Below are 21,696 nucleotides of genomic sequence, written 5' to 3'. Positions count from 1 at the left end.
TTCAGAACTTGCATTATTTTACATGGCTCTCACAAGAGTGTAAGAGTGGATAGGCTAACACAAGCATTTGTATAATGTAATAAAAAAACCTAATAGTTATTGTTTTGATTTATTATTCATTCTTAATTAATTTGCATAAAATGTATAAAAGTGTTCAGACCTTCTGTGCGGGTTCACAGCTGGGACACTGACACAGAGGATGACACAACTCTGTCTTAACTGGCACGGACTCTTCCTCATCCTCCGGCTCCTCATCCAGCCAATCCAAAAGATAACGCACCTAACACACACACACACACACACATTATTATTATTATTATTAAATCCAGATTAAAGCAAGACAGAGTCCTCTTTAACAAGGTTTGTGTGACCCGAAATGAGCTCACCATCTGCACATCTCCATCAGCCACGGCTCTCAACAACTTCTCCACCTGTTCACCAAACACAAGACAGAGAAAACAAAACAGTCGAGTTTTTGCTAGTAAAAATCACATCAACTGTCAAGTAATCATATGATGATAAAATAACCATTTTGACTTTCATTTCTTACATTAATAGTTTAACAGACATTTTTATCCATAACGACTTACAAATTAAGACCACAGAGGCAAATTAAAACCAACAAAGGAGAAACTACCTACAATAGCCACTACTGATAATTACGCTATAGCCTATTTGATCTCATCCCGTCTTGTAAAAGGGTAAGTGTAATGCTACGGTCTGTCCTCCAGATTGCACTACTGTACCTCTTTGTGTCGGGAGCGTTCGGTCTCTGGCGGCGTGGCCTCAACACTCAGTGAAGACATGCTGGACATAGATGAACGCCTGCTGCTGCAGTCAGACGGCTGAGGGGAGCGGCTCGGAGACTGAAACGCAGAAATGGACACTGTCAATTTTCTCTGCAAAGATTCTCCAGGCCAGCGCAAAACCATCCGGTACTGTTATTTGTCATTCTCTGTTGCTCAAGACGTTTTGCAACCTGCCAGAACGGGCTCAACGGTCGAGACATGAATGAGTGGCAAAACCTCCACTTTAAGTAAGCGGACAAAAGTTTGGGAACCCCCGATCTGCAGAAATGAATCCAACACACAAGACATTTTAAACCCACCTCGAATCCACTTTCTCTTTTACTGGAGTCATTGTGTCTCCGCTCCAGCAACGACAGAATCTAAGACGCGAGATAATGCAACGTCATTCACAAAATGAATTCCTGCTGACGGTAAAACGGATATGACTGTAGGCGCGAGATGCCGTTAACCTTGGAGTTGAGCGCACAGTGTAAAGGAGTCTCCTTGGCTTTGTTGTGGATGAGGGTCGATGCTCCGTTCTCCAGGAGCACCTCCATGATGCCCTCGTAACCCCAGCGAGCGGCGATGTGCAGCGGCGTGTCTCCCTTATCGTTCTGAACGTTCAGCCGGCAGGAGTGCAGGTCGAAGTACAGCAGCGCCTTCACACACTGAGACACACATTGAGAACCGGACTGAGACCAAATTTCGTTTAGCAGTTCGTCAGCAATGCAAACAGACTCGGCGGAGCTCGGTGGACTCAAATGATAAACCATGAGCTAGCATTTTAAAAAGAAATTTATGTCATTCTATTAGTTGTTCCAATCCCTTAAGACCTTCGTTCATCTTCAGAATGCAAATTAACGTATTTTTGATTAAATCAGAGAACCTCTGGCCCTCCATTGACACAGCAACACAAATTAAATAATCCAGGTCCCTGTTCCCCTAGCACTTGCAAAACTGTAGTTAACCTACTTACGTCACATCCTGTTTTACCAATATATTTAATATGTTTCTGGACCTGCGTTGCCACGTGGCTCTCTCAATCTTAACTTGTGTTCCGAAGATGAACCAAAGGTCTTACGCGTTTGGGTGAATAACCCTTTAAAGAAGATCAGTCGGAACTGACGTTTGTTCACACTTTACTGCAGATTCATTTATAAACAAGGCACAATTCTACATGGGATTTTAAAGAAAGAGACTTACGTCTTCATGCCCGTACATGCAGGCCAGGTGTAGAGGGGTGTTTCCATTGTTATCCTGAGCATCCGTGTTTGCCTTATAATGCAACAGCAGCAGCTACAAGAGCGATAAGATTCATTTGAATTACGCGAGAAGAAATACCACAGACTGAAGTGATGTCGGATATTAGAAACGAGCTGCAGTTTTGTAACTCGAATCTACAACATTACAGTTGGCACGAGCGAGGTTAAGCTCTGACCGTGACCCCCTGGAAGCCCTTCTGGCAGGAGAGGTGCAGCGGTGTGAGGGCATGATAATCAGTGGCGTTCACCACAGCTCCCTTTGACACCAGCACATCAATCAGCAGGGACTGACCTGAACGCAGGAAAACAAGCCACTTATTCATCCACTCTGGCAAAGCTACAGGTTCATGTCGTAGCATTTCGAAAACACCAACCAAACGAACAAACCCAAACTACAAACTAAACCCAAGATAAATTAAGTAAAAGCTCACCACAAATAGCAGCAACGTGTAGAGGAGTATAGCCTCGGTCATCCCGAGAGAATGGAGTGACTATGGATGGGTCGTTTAACCTCCTAAACGAAGAAAGCAATAATTAAGAATTCAAAAATGCTGAAACTCAACTTATTAACTCTGGGGGAGTTGGACAATGAGCATATTCACAAAAAAAAAAAAAGTGGAGTGTTCCTTTAATAAATAACGAGGAAAGTGGGACTACGTTTAAAACGCATGCTTTCTAATATATGGTTGTTATCATCCCAACACACCACTGTTATTACTGCACCAAACTGAATTTGATAGCAAAGTTAAAGAGAGCCTGTAGTGGCTAAATAAATACATTTCTACCGTTTCGAATCGTTTATTTATTTAATAACAGGTAAGTGCCGTTTAAAATTAAAACTCACGGCATGGACCCACTTTATATCCCTAGTATCCAATCAAATCAATCGTTTAGTGTGTACATACATGTTCTCACATTAGAAATTTGCATCCGGTAATTACATTTGTATTTGTATTACTATCTTTTTTTTTTTTTATTATTATTATACTGTCGACCCTACTTCAACCTAACTATCCCGCCAAAGCTGTCCCGAATCTTAACCGTGCACCCCTCAACATCAGCAAATGTGTTTTGCAATTTAATGTTAACACAGTAGGTACACTGTACTTAACAAATCATTATCCTATTATTAAATACACAGCACTCACCCAAGATACCTTATACACAACTTATAAACCGTGGGAGCCAGTTCAAAAGCTCCTCTGTGTGTAACGCGTGGATGATGTAAGCGACCACTGACCCTGAGATGTGTCGGTCGCAGGCGTCACAGGAACACAGCGGATGACATAACTTCCTCCCGTCCTCCTCGTTCTCACTCTCGCTCAGCAAACGCTTCACCTCAGCCTCGTTTCCACTCAAAATGTGCTGTCACACACACACACACACACGCACACGTTTCAAAAGCTTTTTTTTCCTGTGGTGTTCACAGGAAGTGGGCAGTAAAGTCGAATCTGGTTACGCTAAGAGCAAGGGCGGGCGTTATCACGGTCTCACCTCAAACAGCTGGTCTATAGGTGTAGCATTCTGGGACAGCAGGTCCACCTTCTGTCTGAAGGACAGTCGATCTCCCGACCCCTGCGGACACACGGCCATGTGTCAGTTCACGTTATGTTGAATGCATGAGGATATTGAAATCACTGGGACGTTTTCTCATGACCACAGTTCACAAAGGCCCTTATTTACAGTCGAGAAGCTCTGCTTACATCTTATAAAACAAAAACAGACTATTAGTGGCTTTAAAAAAAAAGAGGTTCACAGGTTCAATTCTGGGATTAAACACCGTTCTTTAATAGCTATAGTTTATCACAGGACTTCAAACATCTATTATACATATTATGGAAACATTTAATTATAATAATAATAATAATAATAATAATATGACAGGATAAAAAATGTAATTATATATATATATATATATATATATATATATATATATATAAGGGATATAATATCTCACTATATGGATTTTAATCGCTAACGATAAGATATTTAGCTGATTGTTGTTTTTGTGCTGGTATCTTGAGGACTACATTAGACAGCTGCCTGTGTTGAGATAAGTTCACGCGGATAAATTTTTTTTAAATAGATAAAATAACTTTATTTTTTCGTCACAGCTGCATCTGAAGTGGCATAATATATTGTATGTAGATGTATCCTGCAGTTATGCATGTAAATAATGTTTTGACATATTAAACAAACAAAAAAACAGTGAATACTGTTATTTGAAATTATTAAAGAAAACGGATTAATGATATGGATTAACTATATGAAACCATATCAATATATACATTTTCTGTCCCCATATCTTGAATGATACGATCATTCTAAATGTATTTTAATAGACTGAATCTTGCGGTGAAAGAACACACTCTCAGTGCGCACACAAACTAGTCTAGAACATGTAACATGCATGTGCTCTGTAATACTCAGTGTCAAATCGCACAGCGTTAAAGCTACAATTACGATATCTTCGCAGACAATATATAAATCGCACCCTACTAGTGTGCACGGAAACTCTCACAAAGAGCATGGCTAACAATCTGACTTATTTTTAACGACTTAATGCACTTAAATGGTTCGAAATTGTTTTCAAAACCACACAATTTAAAAATGCATGTAAACGATAAAGTTTCATGGAGGTCCGAAATTTCATTGGACGATGATCCAAAGAATCTACAGCTTAACAGTTTTGGGTGAACTATCCCTTTAAGAAATATCGACTGGTTTATTGTGTCTCCTGCTATATTGGCCACCCCTACTTGTATTACGATTAAAAGAGCAGTGTGCGCATTCTGCTAAAGCTCTCTTTCGCCATTTTTGGGTGATTTCGAGTCGGTTACGTTTTATTTTAAGCTATCCTTGTCACAGTGTAATTACATATTATATACAAGTACTGAGTTATATTAATTTCCTATACGGTTGGGGCTCGGATTTAAGTTTAGTTACTTGCATGCATTTATGAATAATTGCTTGTTATTATACTAGCAAGTACATCTTACACCTTGAAAACAATTATTGCTGTAGTTTCTTGTAACCTATCGTTGCTGAGGTTGTTGGACTGTCATCACGACGAGAACCTGAACCCAGACGTGACCGTCTCAAGCCGCGTCTCTTACCAGAGCGCTCTGGGTCAGGTTTCCCTGACTGATGTACTCCACGGCGGCCTCGAACGAGGTGAGGCAGTAACTCAGCTCATCCTTGCTCGACTTACGGAAGCGGAAGTTCTTGATGTAGCTCAGATTCGCCATCCTGGAGAAAACCATTATTAGCCTCTCAAAAGACCGTCACAGGTGTTTCACCGATAAACCGACTCACCAGTTAGGGATTTCCGTCTTGATAAGCAGGTAGAGAATGACTAACAGGAGATCGTCGGCACACATGGCCTCGATGCTCACTGCTGAAAGACACGAAGACGGTTAAACCGCCGCGATGACCCGAGAGTCACGCGCGGATCACAGGTGCTTTTCATAAACGGTCATTATGAACGCTTCATAGGAAGAAACAGGTGCTGGATTTGGGGAAATGCGCAGTTTATTCGAAAACAAATGCTTAAGCACAACTGCACTGTTATATTCTCCTTCATAATAAATAAATAACACATTGCGATTATAACCAAAAAGAGTTCCCCCCCAGTTTTCTGTAAAGAAGATAAGCCTTTAAGGAGTAACCGATTATTGTTATTGTAGCAACGATTAAAACGAATTCATATTAAATTAATGTAATGCCTGGACTAAATAAGGCGTAATATAAGGCTGAAGAAAAGAAGCACTAAACAACATAAAAATGAACAGAACCTCTTGTTCCGGACCGACGCGGGTTTTTCTGTGCCTTGTTTTGTCAAAATTGCATAAATGACTAAACAAGCTGTTTGACAAACAGACGTTAGGAGAGCATTCCTCTAGTTTACGCAAACTGGCGCGGCGTTGTTGTTGTGCCAGGGCTCTGCCTCACGAGAAAAAGACGAAAGGCGAAACACAGAGGACTAACTGTTCGGGAACGAGTGTACGCTGGCTAATCCAGTTACAGGAGCGGTCCGGTTAGCAAGAGGACATTCAGACGAACACACACACACACACACACACACACACACGGTGATAGAAAGGTTTGCGGCCACAACACCTGTATCTCGCCGTCTGGTTGACTGCATGATGGTTAAAATAACCTTCCTCACGCAGAGCAGTTTCTGCTGAGGAGACGTACAACTGTTCAGCTGACTCAACTCCCGCTTAGCACGAGGAATATTAATGCTACGAGGGAGAAGGGAGACAGATAAAGAAATCACATAACACCGTCTGCATTCTTTTCTTCTTCGACGTTAGTCTCTGGCTCAGGAAACTCTCGAACGTCTCACCTGAACTCCGACTTCACGCCGAGCTCTTTCTGCTGCAGGTCCTGTAAGGAGCGTGTCGTTTTGTTGAACGCCGCGTCCTGTCAAGACAAACAGGATCAATTAATAAAAGAACATAATTCACTTTTACAGCAGCTATACAGAGCATTACGATATTTCAAACGTATTTCACGTAGAATAAAACAAATGTAAATTCATTGTAAATCAGTACCCGGCTCGCTTCAAGGGTCCCCACGTAACTAAAGAGTAGCTCGTGGATGCCATGATGGATGTACATCTGAAAACGGAGGAAAGAAATCATTTTTAAAAAAGTTAGACGTTTAAAAGATAAAGTGGTGTGTTTTTAACCGACCTCCACTGCTTGTTTGAGCAGGGTCATCTGTATCTCCTGTCTCGCCAAAATCTTCTGAAATGAGACATTTTACTTAAGCTTCAGTAAAGAATCAGTTTTACATTATTTTATTATATAAAGTATCGAAGTTCATACCAGACGAGAGTCTCTCAACAGCAACTGAAGACATTTTGTGTAAAGGGTATTTACAGAGTCCTGAAAAATTGGGTGAGAAAAACACATCAATAATAAAATGACATTATATATACATATATGTAACACTTTGTATTTATAGGATGTGATTAATCGCGATGAATTGTTTGACAGCACTGATTTTGAATAATGGTTGCAGTGAGACAACTTCTCTGTCATCAGTCATGTACTCTGTTGTGGATTGAAGAAAAAAAATGAAGTGATGTAAAGAGTTTGTCTCACTATTTGATGTCGAAGGCCCTTCCTCTCTTGTTCCTTAAAGGAGTGGCAAAAGGCGGCCACGAACTTGTCCAGTTTTTCAGCGTGGCGGCCCAAGAATTCCCTCACATCCTCGATGTTCTTCAGACAGTACGGAGCAGAAACGGTGCTCAACTCGTCTGCAAAAAGTGAATCAGAATCAAAACATCAGTGGCGCAAACCATACATTTACATCATTCCACCTCAACCTAACCAGGCATGTTGCAACAAGATGTCAATAAAATCACTAAACCTTTTATTGACTAACAAATTACCAGGGCTGTGTTCGGCGTCAAAGGGCCGTGCGATGCACAGTATGCTGTAGGCCTGCTCCTTCTCGTTGTAGAACGTCTCTTCAAACAGGACGGGGATGGAGGCGGGATTGGGGAACCCTGCGCCCAGCCGGACCTGGTTATTGTCTATGGACACTTCCTGGAAGACACAGCGTCCAGAAATTCAATTCTGATGATTGAACTTCGGCGAGATTATATGTGGGATTTTCCATACCTTTCCGTCTAGCGTCTGGTAGCCCTGTTCGGCAGGCTGAAGCGCGTATCCATCGAACTGAGATGCAGTAAAAGAGCCCGCTGGCAAACTTCCACAACACGGCACCAGAATCTAAAACGAACGTCGCACAATAACTAACAGCCTACAAAACACCTCGCTGCAAGGATGAGACCATTGTTCGTCTTTGAAAAACAAAATCCGAGATCTTTCTGACCCTGCGGTAATGCAACTGAAATGATCTCGGACCCAGAAACGTAGTAAAAACACTGTTAAAACAGGCCACGTGACATCGATGGCTCAACTGTAAACTTAAGGAGAATACTGCTAGAATACTTCTTGTGAGCCGTATGGATTAATAATAACAAATATGCATTTAGGCAAGTACATTTTTTTGGATTTATTTCAGGTTTTACAACTGATACGAGACTACAACGTTCAATAAATAGTCATGTTCGTCAGGGTAGTTCAATTTTTTTCAGAGCACAGTGGGTTCATTCAATTGAGCTGTTGTTTAACAATATTGCAACTGTTCAGCTGACATTGACACTGTTCCAGAATACTTTCAGTAGACAAAAACTCTGTGTGATCCAAGACCTATATACAGAGAATTCAACTAGAAAAGAAAGTCTACTCCCCAGCCTCAGTTTCATTCATATAAAATCTACCCTGACTAAAGTCTATTCAATTGAAGCAATTTTGCATCTTATTCTAACTTGGAGCAGTTTATGGGAATTAAATTCTGTTATTAATTACTTGACATATGACATAAGCTGTATATTTTGCTCTATCCTCGTTCGTCTGTTTTCATTGGGAGCTTACATTATGAACGCGGCTCATGTCATCACTCTATGATTTGAGTTATAATTCTAAAAATATAAGTATTTTTGTTCCAAAACCCCATCAATCTGCTTCAGAAGACACGTGTTAACGCCTCGAGGCGTATAGGTTAGTTTTATGATGGATATATCCCATTCCTATCATGGATATATCCTGTTTCACCAGCGTTACTAAAGCTCGGAAGAGCCAGGATATATCTTTAAAAAAACTCTGACTGTGTTACTCTGAAAGAAGAAAGTCTTACACATACACCTAAGATGGATTGTGGGTGAGTAAAATATGGGGTAATTTTTCAAACGATTACAGTATTAAAGACTTTCCACATTAAACGCGAAAAATTGGAAAAATGGATCCCTATGGGGCTATTCACACCATGCGATCACAAAAAGGCTAAGATTTTCTGTAAAGTTTAAGCATTCCGATTTCAGTTTTAGTTAAGAGTAAATCACAAGCATAATGCCAGGATATCATCACTCGGTCAACAAACGTCTTCCATTTCCTAACATAAAACAATCAGTTCATACACGCGAAATCTCTTTCTGACCACATGTGAACAGACCGCAGTCACATGAAGGAATACATGACTAATTACGCTCCAAAAATAAATCCGTTCAGCGTTTCAGTCGCCAAACAAACAAACAAACACCACTCGCCTGTGAACGAGCAGCAGTTAAAACGGCATCGCCGTTAAAATATACGCCTCTTAAAAATACCGAAACGAGAAATGTGAAAGCGAGACTCACGACGCCACGGAGCTCCGCCACCCTGCTGCACAGATCCGGTCTGTGTTTCTCCAGGGCCTGGTAAAAAGGGTTCTTCAGGACGTCCTCATCATACACAGCCATATGTGTCCCGCACTCCAGTTCCTTACGGAGACAAAAGGAAACGCGTAAACGGAAAAGAAAGACCTTATAAATACGGTGAAAAGGAATTTTAGACATGTCAAAGGACGTGGGGGTTGAACTAAAGTGGATTAGCATTACTAACCATTTTTGCCCAGCTTACGTTTTCTCTCCTGATCGCGTGTTGAACCGTTTTATTTTTTCATTATAACCTCTTTTTTTTATATATTAAACAGGGTTTGCCAAATCAAACAAGACTTTTATGATCTTTTACACTTACGAGTAGTGACCCCTTTTCACAAGTATTAATAATAATAATACATTTATTTTATATAGAGCCTTTAAAAGTTGCTTTCTCAAAGCGATGTAAGGCCAAGATGAATATTTAGAACATCAATGTGGTGCAATAAAAACTTTATAATAATTTAAAAGAACCAACACAGACATTTCTTCTTTCTTTGTATATGTATTATTCATTAACATTTGTGTTAGGTGTTATAATCTTCATCGAAACCCGTTTCCACCACCAAAAAACAACAACTACTCACAATTGTAACTTCACAGCACGTAATTCTGATTTTTTAATGCTCATAAACTGAGACATAAAATACGACACAAAGTCACATTGCTTGCTATAAAGTCAGCATTGCATAAAATAATCTCACAATTCTGACCTCTTTTCTCAGGACTGTAAGATATAAACTTGCAAGTGTTATGGACTCTTTATAGGAAAAAGAAATACTTCCTTACAACTGCAACTTTACATCTCGCAATTAAGATTTCTACTTTTAGTCACATGATCAGAGCTGCTGGCATAACGCCCCCCAAAAAAACATAGCGACTAGTCATAATGCACATTTCTCTACAAACAAACCGAGAGTCGAAAGGAAAAAAAAATGATCTCTTCTTTTCACCCGCTGCCCCATCAGATGAATTTCAGCTGAACTCATTAGGGAACCTTGAAAATGAAATCAACTTCAAAACACGCACGAACCAACGCGCCGTAAACATGACCGTATCCACGTAAATATCCGCGGAGCGACCACGAGGAGGCCAAGCGCTCTGCAATAAACTTGATTCAGACTAATGATGAGGAAGAAGAAGCCACAACACAAGTTTCCATTTTCGCTCAACGGTTGTATTTTTGAGCTAGGCTTGGTTCAGCATCTCACTGCGGAAATTCCCCGCTACGTTCTGAGTAGGAAATAAAACACAAACTCTATTCTGCTCGCTTCCTTAAAACATCCTTCTAAACAAAAAGACTGTAGACTTAATATCACAAAACCTGTTAGGAACGCGTTTGGTACGTACCGTATCCCGCCAAAAAAACTCGAAGACCAAGAAGAGCATTACTAAACTCAACCTATGAACTTTAGGTTTTAACCAAACCAAATGAGCAAAAACAACACAACGGTTGCAATGGACTTACTCACGTATTTATGGTGGTTAAAGAAAGTTTGCGACACCAGGAATAACTTCATCTTTAAACCCTTCAAATGACGGATAAGGAAGAGGAGAGCCATGGAGATGGAGAGGCTTAGGGTGTCCAGGCGAGATTAAAGAATCACATGGTCGCTCTGAGAGGTCAAGGCCAGAAGTATGATAATATTCCAGAGTCAGGCCTCCACCCCTCATTCTGGGAATCATGGGAAGGTTTCACAGATGACTGTCTGCTGAAACCCTGAAGAATGCGAAATCTGCCATGTGATCTGCTCCTCCAGGCCGTAACAAACTGGTTTGAGGGGGAACCAGACTCGTGTGATCCTCGCAGAGTTCAGCTGACCCGTGTTTCCCGGTCAACACTGAACTGGGATGTGGATCCCAGGTATCGAAAACACTGGCAATAAATAGGTGGCGATGCAAAACGATCAAACTGTTACCTTGACCCAACACCAGGCCACAAATGATCCAGACTAAACCATTTATTTCATTTAAAATGATAAAACTGACGTCATATAGTTTTACACCAAGTTAACAATTTCAATCAACGGGCATTTGGCTGGACTGCAATAAGCAAATATTGTTAAACAAATACGTATTTATTTATTTGCAATTTTAGGTAAAATGTGGAAATTGTCGCCAACATTTTGTCAATGATTTTAGCATGTTGTTTCAACTCTGTATGATTTCCTTTGGTCTGTGTAACTTAAAAAGGAGATCATTTGAAAAAAGTTTTACCCAAGGTTTCACAGACAAGGCTTAAGCCTGGTCCTAGACTAAATGCAAATCTGAGCTGTTTCAACAGAAAGAAACAAGCCCTTACTGACCTTAAAATAGGCCAGCGTCTTTGTTTTGTCTCAAGGAGCCCATTTTTTTTTTCCCAAGGCACGCGTATAAAAATAACTTAAACGTCCTAATTGAACTATGGCCTAATCCTGGTTTAAGCTAAACCCTGTCTGTGATTCTGGGCCTCGGTGTTTGGCCACAGAAGCCGGCTGTAAACGTACATTGTATCAAAATGTCTTCTTTATGTTCTGGAGAGTGTCCTGCGATTGACACATGGGTGAATAAATGAAATTATTTTCATGTCTAGGTGAAGCATGCCTTTAACATAGGCCGCTATCATTGTGTGAACCTAAAAGGCATTGCATATTTTTGGTTCTAATTAAACAAGGTTGCTCTGCTGTAAAACAGCAAGCTGCAAACTGAAAATATCAGGTGATGGATGTTTCAGTTCACAACAATCACGTGCCCCGTTGCAAATCAATACGTCTATTAAAACACTTATGTTCGTATAGTTCAATCATAAATGCTGTATTCATTATGAACACTATATGCGTTAGAATACATACCCAAATTGTCATAACATATAACAATGAAAAAAATAACATCATAAGACTCAAATATAATGCGAAATAAGAACTAATTTTAGTACCTACTTGTGCATATTTATGTATATGACAGGTTCAGTCTGAAATCCTCATCTGAGGCTGCTTCCCGTCACATATAATTAATATTTTAATACAACGCCTAATTAAACATGCTCTATTTCGTGTCAAACCATGGAAATAGCAACCGAAGCTAACTAGCCATACGCAAAACACACACCGCGCGCGATAAATGATGGAGGAAGAAATATATTTCCGTTTATTCGCGATCCTTTGTTTATACGCACACGTCGCGCGACGCAAGATATAAACAATTACAACGGGAGCGCTAACATTAAGGCTCGTTTTCGGTCAGTGCCCGAGACTTGCTAGTGCTAACAGCCGTAAGACAACGGGACAACTACACCGAGGATTTAACCCTAACGCCATCGCGAGAGAGGAAAGGAGGTCAGGCTTACCTCATATAATTATGTACAGGGTGGTAAAGTGGTAAACTGAACATTTACTGGAGTTTGTCAGCGAACGCAGAAACATTTCAGACAACTTATCGTCGGCAGCGCAAACCGGTGACTAAACTGAAATGAGCTCGACCAATCGGGGACGAACTCGGTGACGCATTAGCCAATCGCAAAGCGCCTTTCGCTTTTCCGGCGCGACACGGGGAAGCGTCTTGCCCGGGCTGTGATAAATCTTTTTAAAAGTAATATTTTAGCTTGACAGCTGCTACGCAAACTTAAAACGGCCGAATAAATAAATAGATAGTTGGGGGGAAAGCTACTCGCACTGCTTGGCACAAACGTGCACAACAGCTCGCTCTAGTGGCGAACTATAAAAGCGTTTCGAAACGTTTTCATGTATAAAAACACACACACTTGAATTACAACTGAATTGACTTGCTCTTAAGTAGCGTATATGCCTTCTATTTCAGTTTTCAGAGAACCCGAAGAGAAACAGGCAGGTTTTGAACCGCTGGACTTAAAACAACATCCCTTCTAAATGTTGATTGCATTACATGTTCATTGATTTCCTGCTATCGGAGTTTACGTTGCAAAATGCCATTGTGAACGTGATTGTTTAATCTCCAGTGTTTATACAGTTCACTTAATTCAGGTGAAAGAATAAAGAAGAGCATCGCGTCTTTTATCAGTGATTTATTTCATTCGTATTCCTCAACCTCCAAAAACGAATGCAGGAATCGACGCTGCATATTAATATCCAAACTTATTACACGTGCTTAATCATTATAGTGCCACCCTGTGGTCGCTTAAATATTAATTTTCAAAACTCTTCACATAGCAGACACAGCCTAAGCGGGCTAAACTGTGGATTGTGTATCTTTGTTACACTATTGCTTTTCGTTACCATTGCCTTCCGATAACTAACTAGTTTTGAGGAATGTGTCCTAGACAATTTAAAAAAACTAACAAACAAACAACCCCCATGTGCTAAACATGTATTGTATGGAGCCCTGTAGTGTCACGTGACTCTTATTCCCGCCCTGAAACGATGGACGCGCACGATATGATGTAGAATAGCTCCACAGGGAAAGGGGTCGAGAGTATAATGTGGTGTAAATAAAATAATTCATGGGTATATTGTGAGATAAAACCTACGAGCACCGAGAAAGAAGGGAATTTACATTGATTCTGGGGATGTGTGAGAAAACGACGGAAGGTGGTAGAGCTCTTTTTACTTTTACAGGGCTGAAAAAAAATTAAATATGATGGATCCTATAGTATATCCTGATATCTATAGGAATTCTATAATAACAGTTTTTGTATAACTTCAATATTTTTTCCCTGCCTGGCGTTTTTTTGCTTTAGTCTGTTCCTCTCCTCGCTTCCTACGGTGTAGTAATATGTGCTTTTCTGTGATGTTACATTCTACGCTAACTGACGAAAATAAATCACTGGTGTTACTCCCCCTGTACAGTAGGTGGCGGTATGAGAGAGAGAGAGAAAGAGAAAGAGGAAAAAAGAGATGGCGCGTGTGTGTTTCAGTTAGGTCCTGTAGACTACTATAAAGCTCTTTGCCCACGACATTGTATTTTATAAAGCGTAGAAACTTGAAGCTCTGTAATCATGTCTGGAAGAGGCAAAGGCGGTAAAGGACTCGGAAAAGGAGGCGCTAAGCGTCACCGTAAAGTTCTTCGTGATAACATCCAGGGAATCACTAAACCCGCCATCCGTCGTCTCGCTCGCCGCGGCGGAGTCAAGCGTATCTCCGGTCTGATCTACGAGGAGACCCGCGGTGTGCTGAAGGTGTTTCTGGAGAACGTGATCCGTGATGCAGTGACCTACACCGAGCACGCCAAGAGAAAGACCGTCACCGCCATGGACGTCGTGTACGCTCTGAAACGACAGGGACGCACTCTGTACGGTTTCGGAGGTTAAACACGTCCGTGATACACAAAAACCCCAAAGGCTCTTTTAAGAGCCACCCACACTGTCACATAAAGAGTTGATGTCGTATTATTGAACTAGTGAAAGAAAACAATTATAGAAAATACTGAAACCGTGTTGCAGGAGTAAATATTACTCACAGAATACACTCTTAAACCACCCTCAAACTTCTTAAGCCATGGCCAATTATAATACGACTTGGTAGTGTTCTGTTTTAATGCTTTACCTAACATTTTTATGAACCTAACAGTGCTTAACAAGAAAAATAAAACCAGGTGATCAAGGTATTTCGGTTTGAGCAGAAGTGAAATAATTCGTTGCTTTCTTTTGTTCAGATTTTCTTTGAATTGATTATCAAGCCGCATTATATTATGTTTGAGACCAATTTTTGTTCTTGTTACATTTTAACAAAAAGAGCGGGAAATTGGTTCAGAGCCAACCTATTCACATGCGGTGGGTGGAGCTTTCAATTCATCGCCTGTGATTGGTGCTCGTGATACTTTGAGTTGTCCAATCACATACAAGTATTTGGGTTTCGTCTAGGATAACACACAATCAGAACATACTACACCTCCTTGAAAATTAGCATAGAGGAGTCGATAAATAAATATGTCTGACTCATTCTCGCTATTGATTCGTTTGCATTTGCATCATGCCTGAACCAGCCAAGTCCGCTCCTAAGAAAGGCTCCAAGAAGGCCGTCACTAAGACCGCCGCCGGTAAAGGAGGAAAGAAGCGCAGAAAGACCAGGAAGGAGAGCTATGCTATCTACGTGTACAAAGTACTGAAGCAGGTTCATCCCGACACCGGGATCTCTTCCAAGGCGATGGGGATCATGAACTCTTTCGTCAACGACATCTTCGAGCGCATCGCCGGTGAAGCGTCTCGTCTCGCTCACTACAACAAGCGCTCCACCATCACCTCGAGAGAGATCCAGACCGCCGTGCGTCTGCTGCTGCCCGGAGAACTGGCCAAACACGCCGTGTCTGAGGGAACCAAGGCTGTCACCAAGTACACCAGCTCCAAGTAGAGCTCTGCTTCAACTCCACAAAACCCAAAGGCTATTTTAAGAGCCACCCATCTTATCACTTAAAGAGCATCCAAAACCATGATATGAAGCAGTTCTTTATTACAAGAAAGTCCCATTAGTCCACTGTGTTTTCGGATATTAAAATTTTGGTTTTGTTTTCCTCACGATTCCATCCACGTTTTCAATTAGTCAATTACATGACCTAATTGTTAAAGAAATACAAACAAATAAATGGTTGCATTAAAAAGAGATTGCAGACTTTTTGTTTGGAAACTCTAACATAATATCCTTATTTCTTGCATTATTACTTTTCTGTAAATCTGAGTACATGGGCTGAAAAAATGAGAAATTATTTTATATAAAAATCAATACTGCTAAAAAAGGTAAGTCCGGTGACAAAAATGGTACACGTGGTCTTTAAATAACGGTACTAAAAAGTAATAAAGATAATAATCATTAAACCATCATATATATATATATATATATATATATATATATATATATATATATATATATATATATATATATCCATCAAATAAAAAGGTAATGTGGTCCAACTTCAAATGTTAGAAAAATAAATTAAAGATATCTAGCCAGAAAAAAATATATACTCTTCTAGTATGATTCGCAGCATATTATGTTTTCGTGAGACAGTAATTATGCTGAAAATAATGCCAGCACATGAATGAATTGTATTCTAAATACATATTTAAATATAAAAGTGATACATATATATACTAACATAATTGTATGTATATGTATATGTATATATAATGTATATGTAAACCCCAAGAAAACATTAACATCTGGTTTCTAAACTTCAAAGATGTTTCGATACATTTTTGTTTTACTTCTTGTTCAAACATATTCTCTGAGGCTAGTTCTGTTGAGCTGGGTGTTGAGTCTACACGGTTCTCATGTGACAGTTAAGTCTCGCGGCGCCGCTCCGCAGCACTTCATTGTTTTCTGTCTATCGACGTGTGAACACTATCTACTCAGAGACATGGCTGAAACCGCTCCAGCTGCTGCCGCTCCGCCGGCTAAAGCTCCCAAAAAGAAACCGGCGTCTAAGCCCAAGAAAGCGGGCCCGAGCGTCAGAGACCTCATCGTCAAGACCGTGTCCGCCTCCAAGGAGAGGAGCGGCGTGTCCCTCGCCGCGCTGAAGAAGGCTCTTTCTGCGGGCGGCTACGACGTGGAGAAGAACAACTCCCGCGTCAAGCTCGCCGTCAAGAGTTTGGTGACCAACGGCACCCTGGTTCAGACCAAAGGTACCGGCGCCTCCGGCTCCTTCAAGCTCAACAAGAAGCAGGCCGAGACCAAGAAGAAGCCCGCCAAGAAAACTCCCGCGAAAGCAAAGAAGCCCGCGGCCAAGAAACCCGCCGTCAAGAAATCGCCCAAGAAGGTGAAGAAACCGGCCGCCGCTGCGAAGAAGGCGACAAAGAGCCCCAAAAGGCGAAGAAGCCTGCAGCCGCCAAGAAAGCAGTTAAGAGCCCCAAGAAAGCGAAGAAGCCTGCAGCTGCTAAGAAAGCGGCCAAGAGCCCCAAGAAGACCAAGGCGGCCAAACCCAAGACGGCGAAGCCCAAAGCAGCCAAACCTAAAAAGGCAGCTCCCAAGAAGAAATAAGTTTCTGTTTTTGTGCTTTTTCTTTCCAAAACAAAACGGCTCTTTTCAGAGCCACCCACTTGTTACAATTAAAGAGCAACACTTTAATTAATTATAATTATAGTTAATGCTTTTTGGGGATTAATTTTTTTATCTTGGTATTAATACAGTGCAATATTTTATGTATAAATCTATGGATGACTACACCGTGTCTTCAACGAAATGCTGTTATTTGGGAAGAAGTCTGTTTTGTCTTAGAATATTACTTAATCGAAAACATTGATAATTCATATTCACATTAGCATATTAAATATCTGAACGGAACTGATTGCTAAAACAATTGAAACTATTCTCACTTTAAAAGCAAACATCAGATCTGATTTACTTACAAAAGCAATTTTTTTTTTTTTATTTTTCCCGTTCAATTCGTCTTAAAACTGATTAGAAAGAATAACAGAAAAGAGGAGGAGTTTGAAGTTGGAGTTTTGGAGGGGCTTGCAGTGATTGGTTTGCAGCTGTAACAGACTCTGACCAATAGACGAAGAGCAGTCTCTCTTAAATACTGATCGCCCGGTTGGTTATTTCAGTCTTTTTAGTATTACGCTTTTTGAAAATGAGTGGACGAGGTAAAACCGGTGGTAAGGCCAGAGCAAAGGCTAAGACTCGCTCCTCCAGAGCAGGGCTTCAGTTCCCGGTCGGTCGTGTTCACAGACTTCTCCGCAAAGGAAACTACGCCGAGCGCGTCGGTGCCGGTGCTCGGTTTATCTGGCCGCTGTGCTCGAGTACCTGACCGCTGAGATCCTGGAGTTGGCCGGAAACGCCGCTCGGGACAACAAGAAGACCCGTATCATCCCCGTCACCTGCAGCTGGCGGTGCGTAACGACGAGGAGCTGAACAAACTCCTGGGCGGAGTGACCATCGCTCAGGGCGGCGTGCTGCCCAACATCCAGGCCGTGCTGCTGCCCAAGAAGACCGAGAAACCCGCCAAGACCAAATAAACACGACCACACGAAACACACAAAGGCTCTTTTCAGAGCCACCCACTTTTACTAATAAGAGCGATTTGTGTCATATGGTGCATTTGATCAGTTATTTTTTACGTTGAGTCATACGTCCACAATACACGCGTTTTGCGTTGGTCTTGATAGACATGAGTGGCATCAATAAGACGAACTATGAGCCTTTATGAACAAAACAAAGTGTAAGAAAGGTCATAAAATGAAACCATAAAGGACCGAACGTGTTTTGCTGCATTAGGAAGACAAAAACCCTGCTTAAAACATTTATGGTAAATAAAAATATATATTTTTCGAACATAGCTCTGATGAACAATAGAGTTAAAGGGGAAAAATGTACACTGAATAGAGATCATTTGAGCGGGAAGCGCAGGATACCGCTGCTCTTTCGAAAACCAGAAACGGACTGTCATTGGTCACGTCACGCTGCGATGTAAACACAACAGCCAATCAAATACTTCAAGTGAAGCACCGCCCACTGTGAGAAAGGACGGTTTAAAATAAGAGCTGCTGCTGGAAAAGCGAAGTTAATCTGAGAACAAGAAGATGGCAAGAACCAAGCAGACGGCTCGTAAGTCCACCGGTGGTAAAGCCCCGAGGAAGCAGCTCGCCACTAAAGCCGCCCGTAAGAGCGCTCCGGCTACCGGCGGAGTCAAAAAGCCTCATCGTTACAGGCCCGGCACCGTGGCTCTGAGAGAGATCCGTCGCTATCAGAAGTCCACCGAGCTGCTGATCCGCAAGCTGCCCTTCCAGCGTCTGGTGCGAGAAATCGCTCAGGACTTCAAGACGGACCTGCGCTTCCAGAGCTCCGCTGTCATGGCCCTGCAGGAGGCCAGCGAGGCTTATTTGGTCGGTCTGTTTGAGGACACCAACCTGTGCGCCATCCACGCCAAGAGAGTCACCATCATGCCCAAAGACATCCAGCTGGCCCGCCGCATCCGTGGAGAGCGCGCTTAAATGACCAAAATCAATTCTTTAAACCCCAAAGGCTCTTTTAAGAGCCACCGAAATCGCACTGAAAGAGAACTACCGCTATAACATCAAGTATAAGTAGAAATTAATAAATAAATATAAGGAAAATTGTTAGAATTATGACCCTTTTCTCAAATATAAAAATGTTTTAGGGGCAAAATACATAAAATGAGAAAGTTAATAAACATTAAATATTTAAAGTCACCTTATTATTGGATTGGCTCAGAAGATTGAGTTTAAGACTAAGGTAATGTTGATTAAAGCTTTGAGCTTATGTCAGTGTTGTAATTTTATAATAATGGACAATATGATGCAGTCCCATCATACACTACTGAAGTATATCTGAAGGTTTATGTCAGAAGATATGGTCATCTAACAACAGTGACTAAAGTTTTCATAAGAACGGAGCATTAATAAAACCTTTAGGAAACTATGAGAATTGAACATAGCTATGAACAGAGATAGATATTGTCAATACCAGTAAAAAGGTTTGATCAAACATATTTTTGTAACTAACTATTTATAGGCTGCTATTATGGAGCTATGTAAGTGGTATACCCTGCAAATAAGCCCTTAGATCTTCTGTAGATTTTTCCAGACAGTTAATAAATCACTGAAATTCTCCTACCACAATGGCCCAACATTATAATATTGCACTATATATTTCATTAACAACAAACTAAAATGTCAGAAAATGTTACACATCTTAAATAAGTGGGGTCAGTTAAAAACATTAACAAGTACAGGAAATGATCAAATGGAAAATCAAGGGAGGTTCTTTTATTAGTGCCAAAAGGTGACCATATCTGCCAGAAATCAATGGATTTTATATATATGTAAGTTTTTTAAGTCGGAGAAAGATTTTAAGACATCCACATGAATTGGACATTTCAATTCAATTTAAAATTGCTTTATTTGCATGACTGCAAACGTACGATATTGCCAAAGCTTGAAATATATGTCTCTACTCCAACGGATAACAGAACAATACAAGGAAAAAACATCAAAATAATAGGACAAAAATCGTTATAACAAATTTAAACTTAAACAGTGTAACAGATTGGAAAGTGTGAACATTTCAGTACCGTAGGAGACAAAAGATATAAATATTATGTATGATTTTACTCCCAATACATTTTAAAATAATTATTAGTTACTTTAAAACCAGTCTTCATTAACAAAAACAGGACAGATATTGTTAGATTGAAGTTTGAGGTTAAAGCTTATGAATTCCTGCTTTAACTGGGGTTGGGGAGTGCGCGTCAAGTGACGCGGGTTGGTTTCCGTGAGGTCCTGTACGCAAATGTAAAATGACTTTCTGAAGCTCTTATAACGCATTCGTTTACGTACTTACGGAAAGCGTTGTAATCATGTCTGGAAGAGGCAAAGGAGGTAAAGGACTCGGAAAAGGAGGCGCTAAGCGTCACCGTAAAGTTCTTCGTGATAACATCCAGGGAAAGGCAGAAATTTTATAAACCCGCCATCCGTCGTCTCGCTCGCCGCGGCTTGAGTCAAGCGTATATCCGGTCTGATCTACGAGGAGACTTTTAAGCGGTGTGCTGAAGGTGTTTCTGGAGAACGTGATCCGTGATGCAGTGACCTACACCGAGCACGCCAAAAGAAAGACCGTCACCGCCATGGACGTAACAAATTTACGCTCTGAAACGATTGGGGACGCACTCTGTACGGCTTAGGAGGTTAAACGCGTCCGTGACTTTACTTTAAAAAACCCAAAGGACAGATATTGTTTTAAGAGCCACCCACACTTCCTCACTTTAACTAAAGAGTTGATGTCAAGTGTTGTTGGTTTTGAACTAGCTAATAGAAAACAATTATAAGCATACGTGAACGTTACTTGGAAAGCGTTACATATTGTCTGGAAAGAGGCAAAGGATACCAAATAAACTCAGGATTTAAACCGTAAAGTTCTTCGTGATAACGTCCAATCATAACCCGCCAGAACTGGTAGTGTTCCATTTAAATGTGTTTGATTGGTTTGCTTAGGTATTTCCAGAACGTGATACCGTGATGCAGTGACCTACACCGAGCACGCCAAAAGAAAGACCGTCACCGCCATGGAAATACGCTCTGACTATGACGCATTTCGGGTTCGGAGGTTGAGCACGTCCGTGACACAGAAATAAAAAGAGCCACAACTTTTCAAAAAGAATGCATTTCATAATGTTTTGTTATTTTAACATAAAAATAATTAAAATGCACGGTAGGGACTTTCAGCCGCATTATATGCATGTTTAAAAACCAATTTACGCTGTTTTATTACATTTGACCTTAATAAAAAGCCGAAATTGGTTCAGAGCCAACCTGAGTGGGTGCGGTGGGTGGAATTTTTTTTCATCGCCTGTGATTGGTGCTCGTGATATTTGAGTTGTCCAATCACATACAAAATATTTTTGGGTTTCGTCTGCAGATAACACAGCCTGTCAGCTGACATACCACACCTCCAGCCAATAGAATATTAGC

The 21,696-nt window shown here is 40.9% G+C and overlaps 3 protein-coding genes and 2 pseudogenes across 15 annotated transcripts in view; 4 read left to right on the top strand and 1 right to left on the bottom strand.

Moving 5' to 3' along the window:
* The window catches only part of ankrd27 (ankyrin repeat domain 27 (VPS9 domain)), a 24,639-nt gene extending 11,776 nt beyond the window's left edge, over positions 1-12,863 (bottom strand). For 5 of the 13 annotated variants that reach the window (XM_043228071.1, XM_043228073.1, XM_043228075.1 and 2 more), the window contains exons 1-22: positions 9,511-9,530; positions 9,267-9,389; positions 7,687-7,797; positions 7,455-7,611; positions 7,165-7,319; positions 6,886-6,945; positions 6,751-6,804; positions 6,610-6,675; positions 6,402-6,478; positions 6,170-6,297; positions 5,366-5,447; positions 5,167-5,299; positions 3,545-3,625; positions 3,291-3,415; positions 2,482-2,564; positions 2,227-2,342; positions 1,992-2,084; positions 1,259-1,456; positions 1,109-1,168; positions 747-866; positions 387-431; positions 161-280 (exon numbers count right to left, since the gene is read on the bottom strand). In XM_043228071.1, coding sequence (XP_043084006.1) covers positions 161-280; positions 387-431; positions 747-866; positions 1,109-1,168; positions 1,259-1,456; positions 1,992-2,084; positions 2,227-2,342; positions 2,482-2,564; positions 3,291-3,415; positions 3,545-3,625; positions 5,167-5,299; positions 5,366-5,447; positions 6,170-6,297; positions 6,402-6,478; positions 6,610-6,675; positions 6,751-6,804; positions 6,886-6,945; positions 7,165-7,319; positions 7,455-7,611; positions 7,687-7,797; positions 9,267-9,389; positions 9,511-9,513 — 2,190 coding nt within the window. In that variant the 5' untranslated portion in view covers positions 9,514-9,530. Of the gene's footprint in view, positions 1-160; positions 281-386; positions 432-746; positions 867-1,108; positions 1,169-1,258; positions 1,457-1,991; positions 2,085-2,226; positions 2,343-2,481; positions 2,565-3,290; positions 3,416-3,544; positions 3,626-5,166; positions 5,300-5,365; positions 5,448-6,169; positions 6,298-6,401; positions 6,479-6,609; positions 6,676-6,750; positions 6,805-6,885; positions 6,946-7,164; positions 7,320-7,454; positions 7,612-7,686; positions 7,798-9,266; positions 9,390-9,510; positions 9,532-12,244; positions 12,577-12,651 lie in introns of those variants that run through there. The other 8 variants (XM_043228082.1, XM_043228083.1, XM_043228077.1 and 5 more) reach the window with 7 other exon arrangements.
* A 1,396-nt stretch (positions 12,864-14,259) lies between these two features.
* On the top strand, positions 14,260-20,917 carry LOC122331288 (annotated as a pseudogene).
* On the top strand, positions 15,227-15,789 carry LOC122330861 (histone H2B 1/2-like). The gene has a single exon (XM_043228195.1). The coding sequence runs from the start codon at positions 15,248-15,250 to the stop codon at positions 15,623-15,625; it is 378 nt and encodes a 125-aa protein (XP_043084130.1). The 5' UTR covers positions 15,227-15,247; the 3' UTR covers positions 15,626-15,789.
* On the top strand, positions 16,478-17,248 carry LOC122330826 (histone H1). Its single transcript, XM_043228162.1, is given in 2 exon segments — positions 16,478-17,070; positions 17,073-17,248. Coding segments are annotated over 2 exon segments (618 nt in total). The 5' UTR covers positions 16,478-16,628.
* LOC122330852 lies at positions 17,841-18,241 on the top strand (annotated as a pseudogene).
* Positions 20,918-21,696: the final 779 nt, after the last annotated feature.

Source organism: Puntigrus tetrazona, chromosome 25, assembly GCF_018831695.1.
Source record: "Puntigrus tetrazona isolate hp1 chromosome 25, ASM1883169v1, whole genome shotgun sequence".
Taxonomy (NCBI): Eukaryota; Metazoa; Chordata; class Actinopteri; order Cypriniformes; family Cyprinidae; genus Puntigrus; species Puntigrus tetrazona.
The sequence above is the reverse complement of the archived record's forward strand: the minus strand, read 5'-3'. Positions and strand labels throughout refer to the sequence as shown.

What these genes read in the sequence shown, in the direction of transcription:
- LOC122330861 (XM_043228195.1), top strand. Translation starts at nt 15,248, where the DNA reads ATGCCTGAACCAGCCAAGTCCGCTCCTAAGAAAGGCTCCAAGAAGGCC.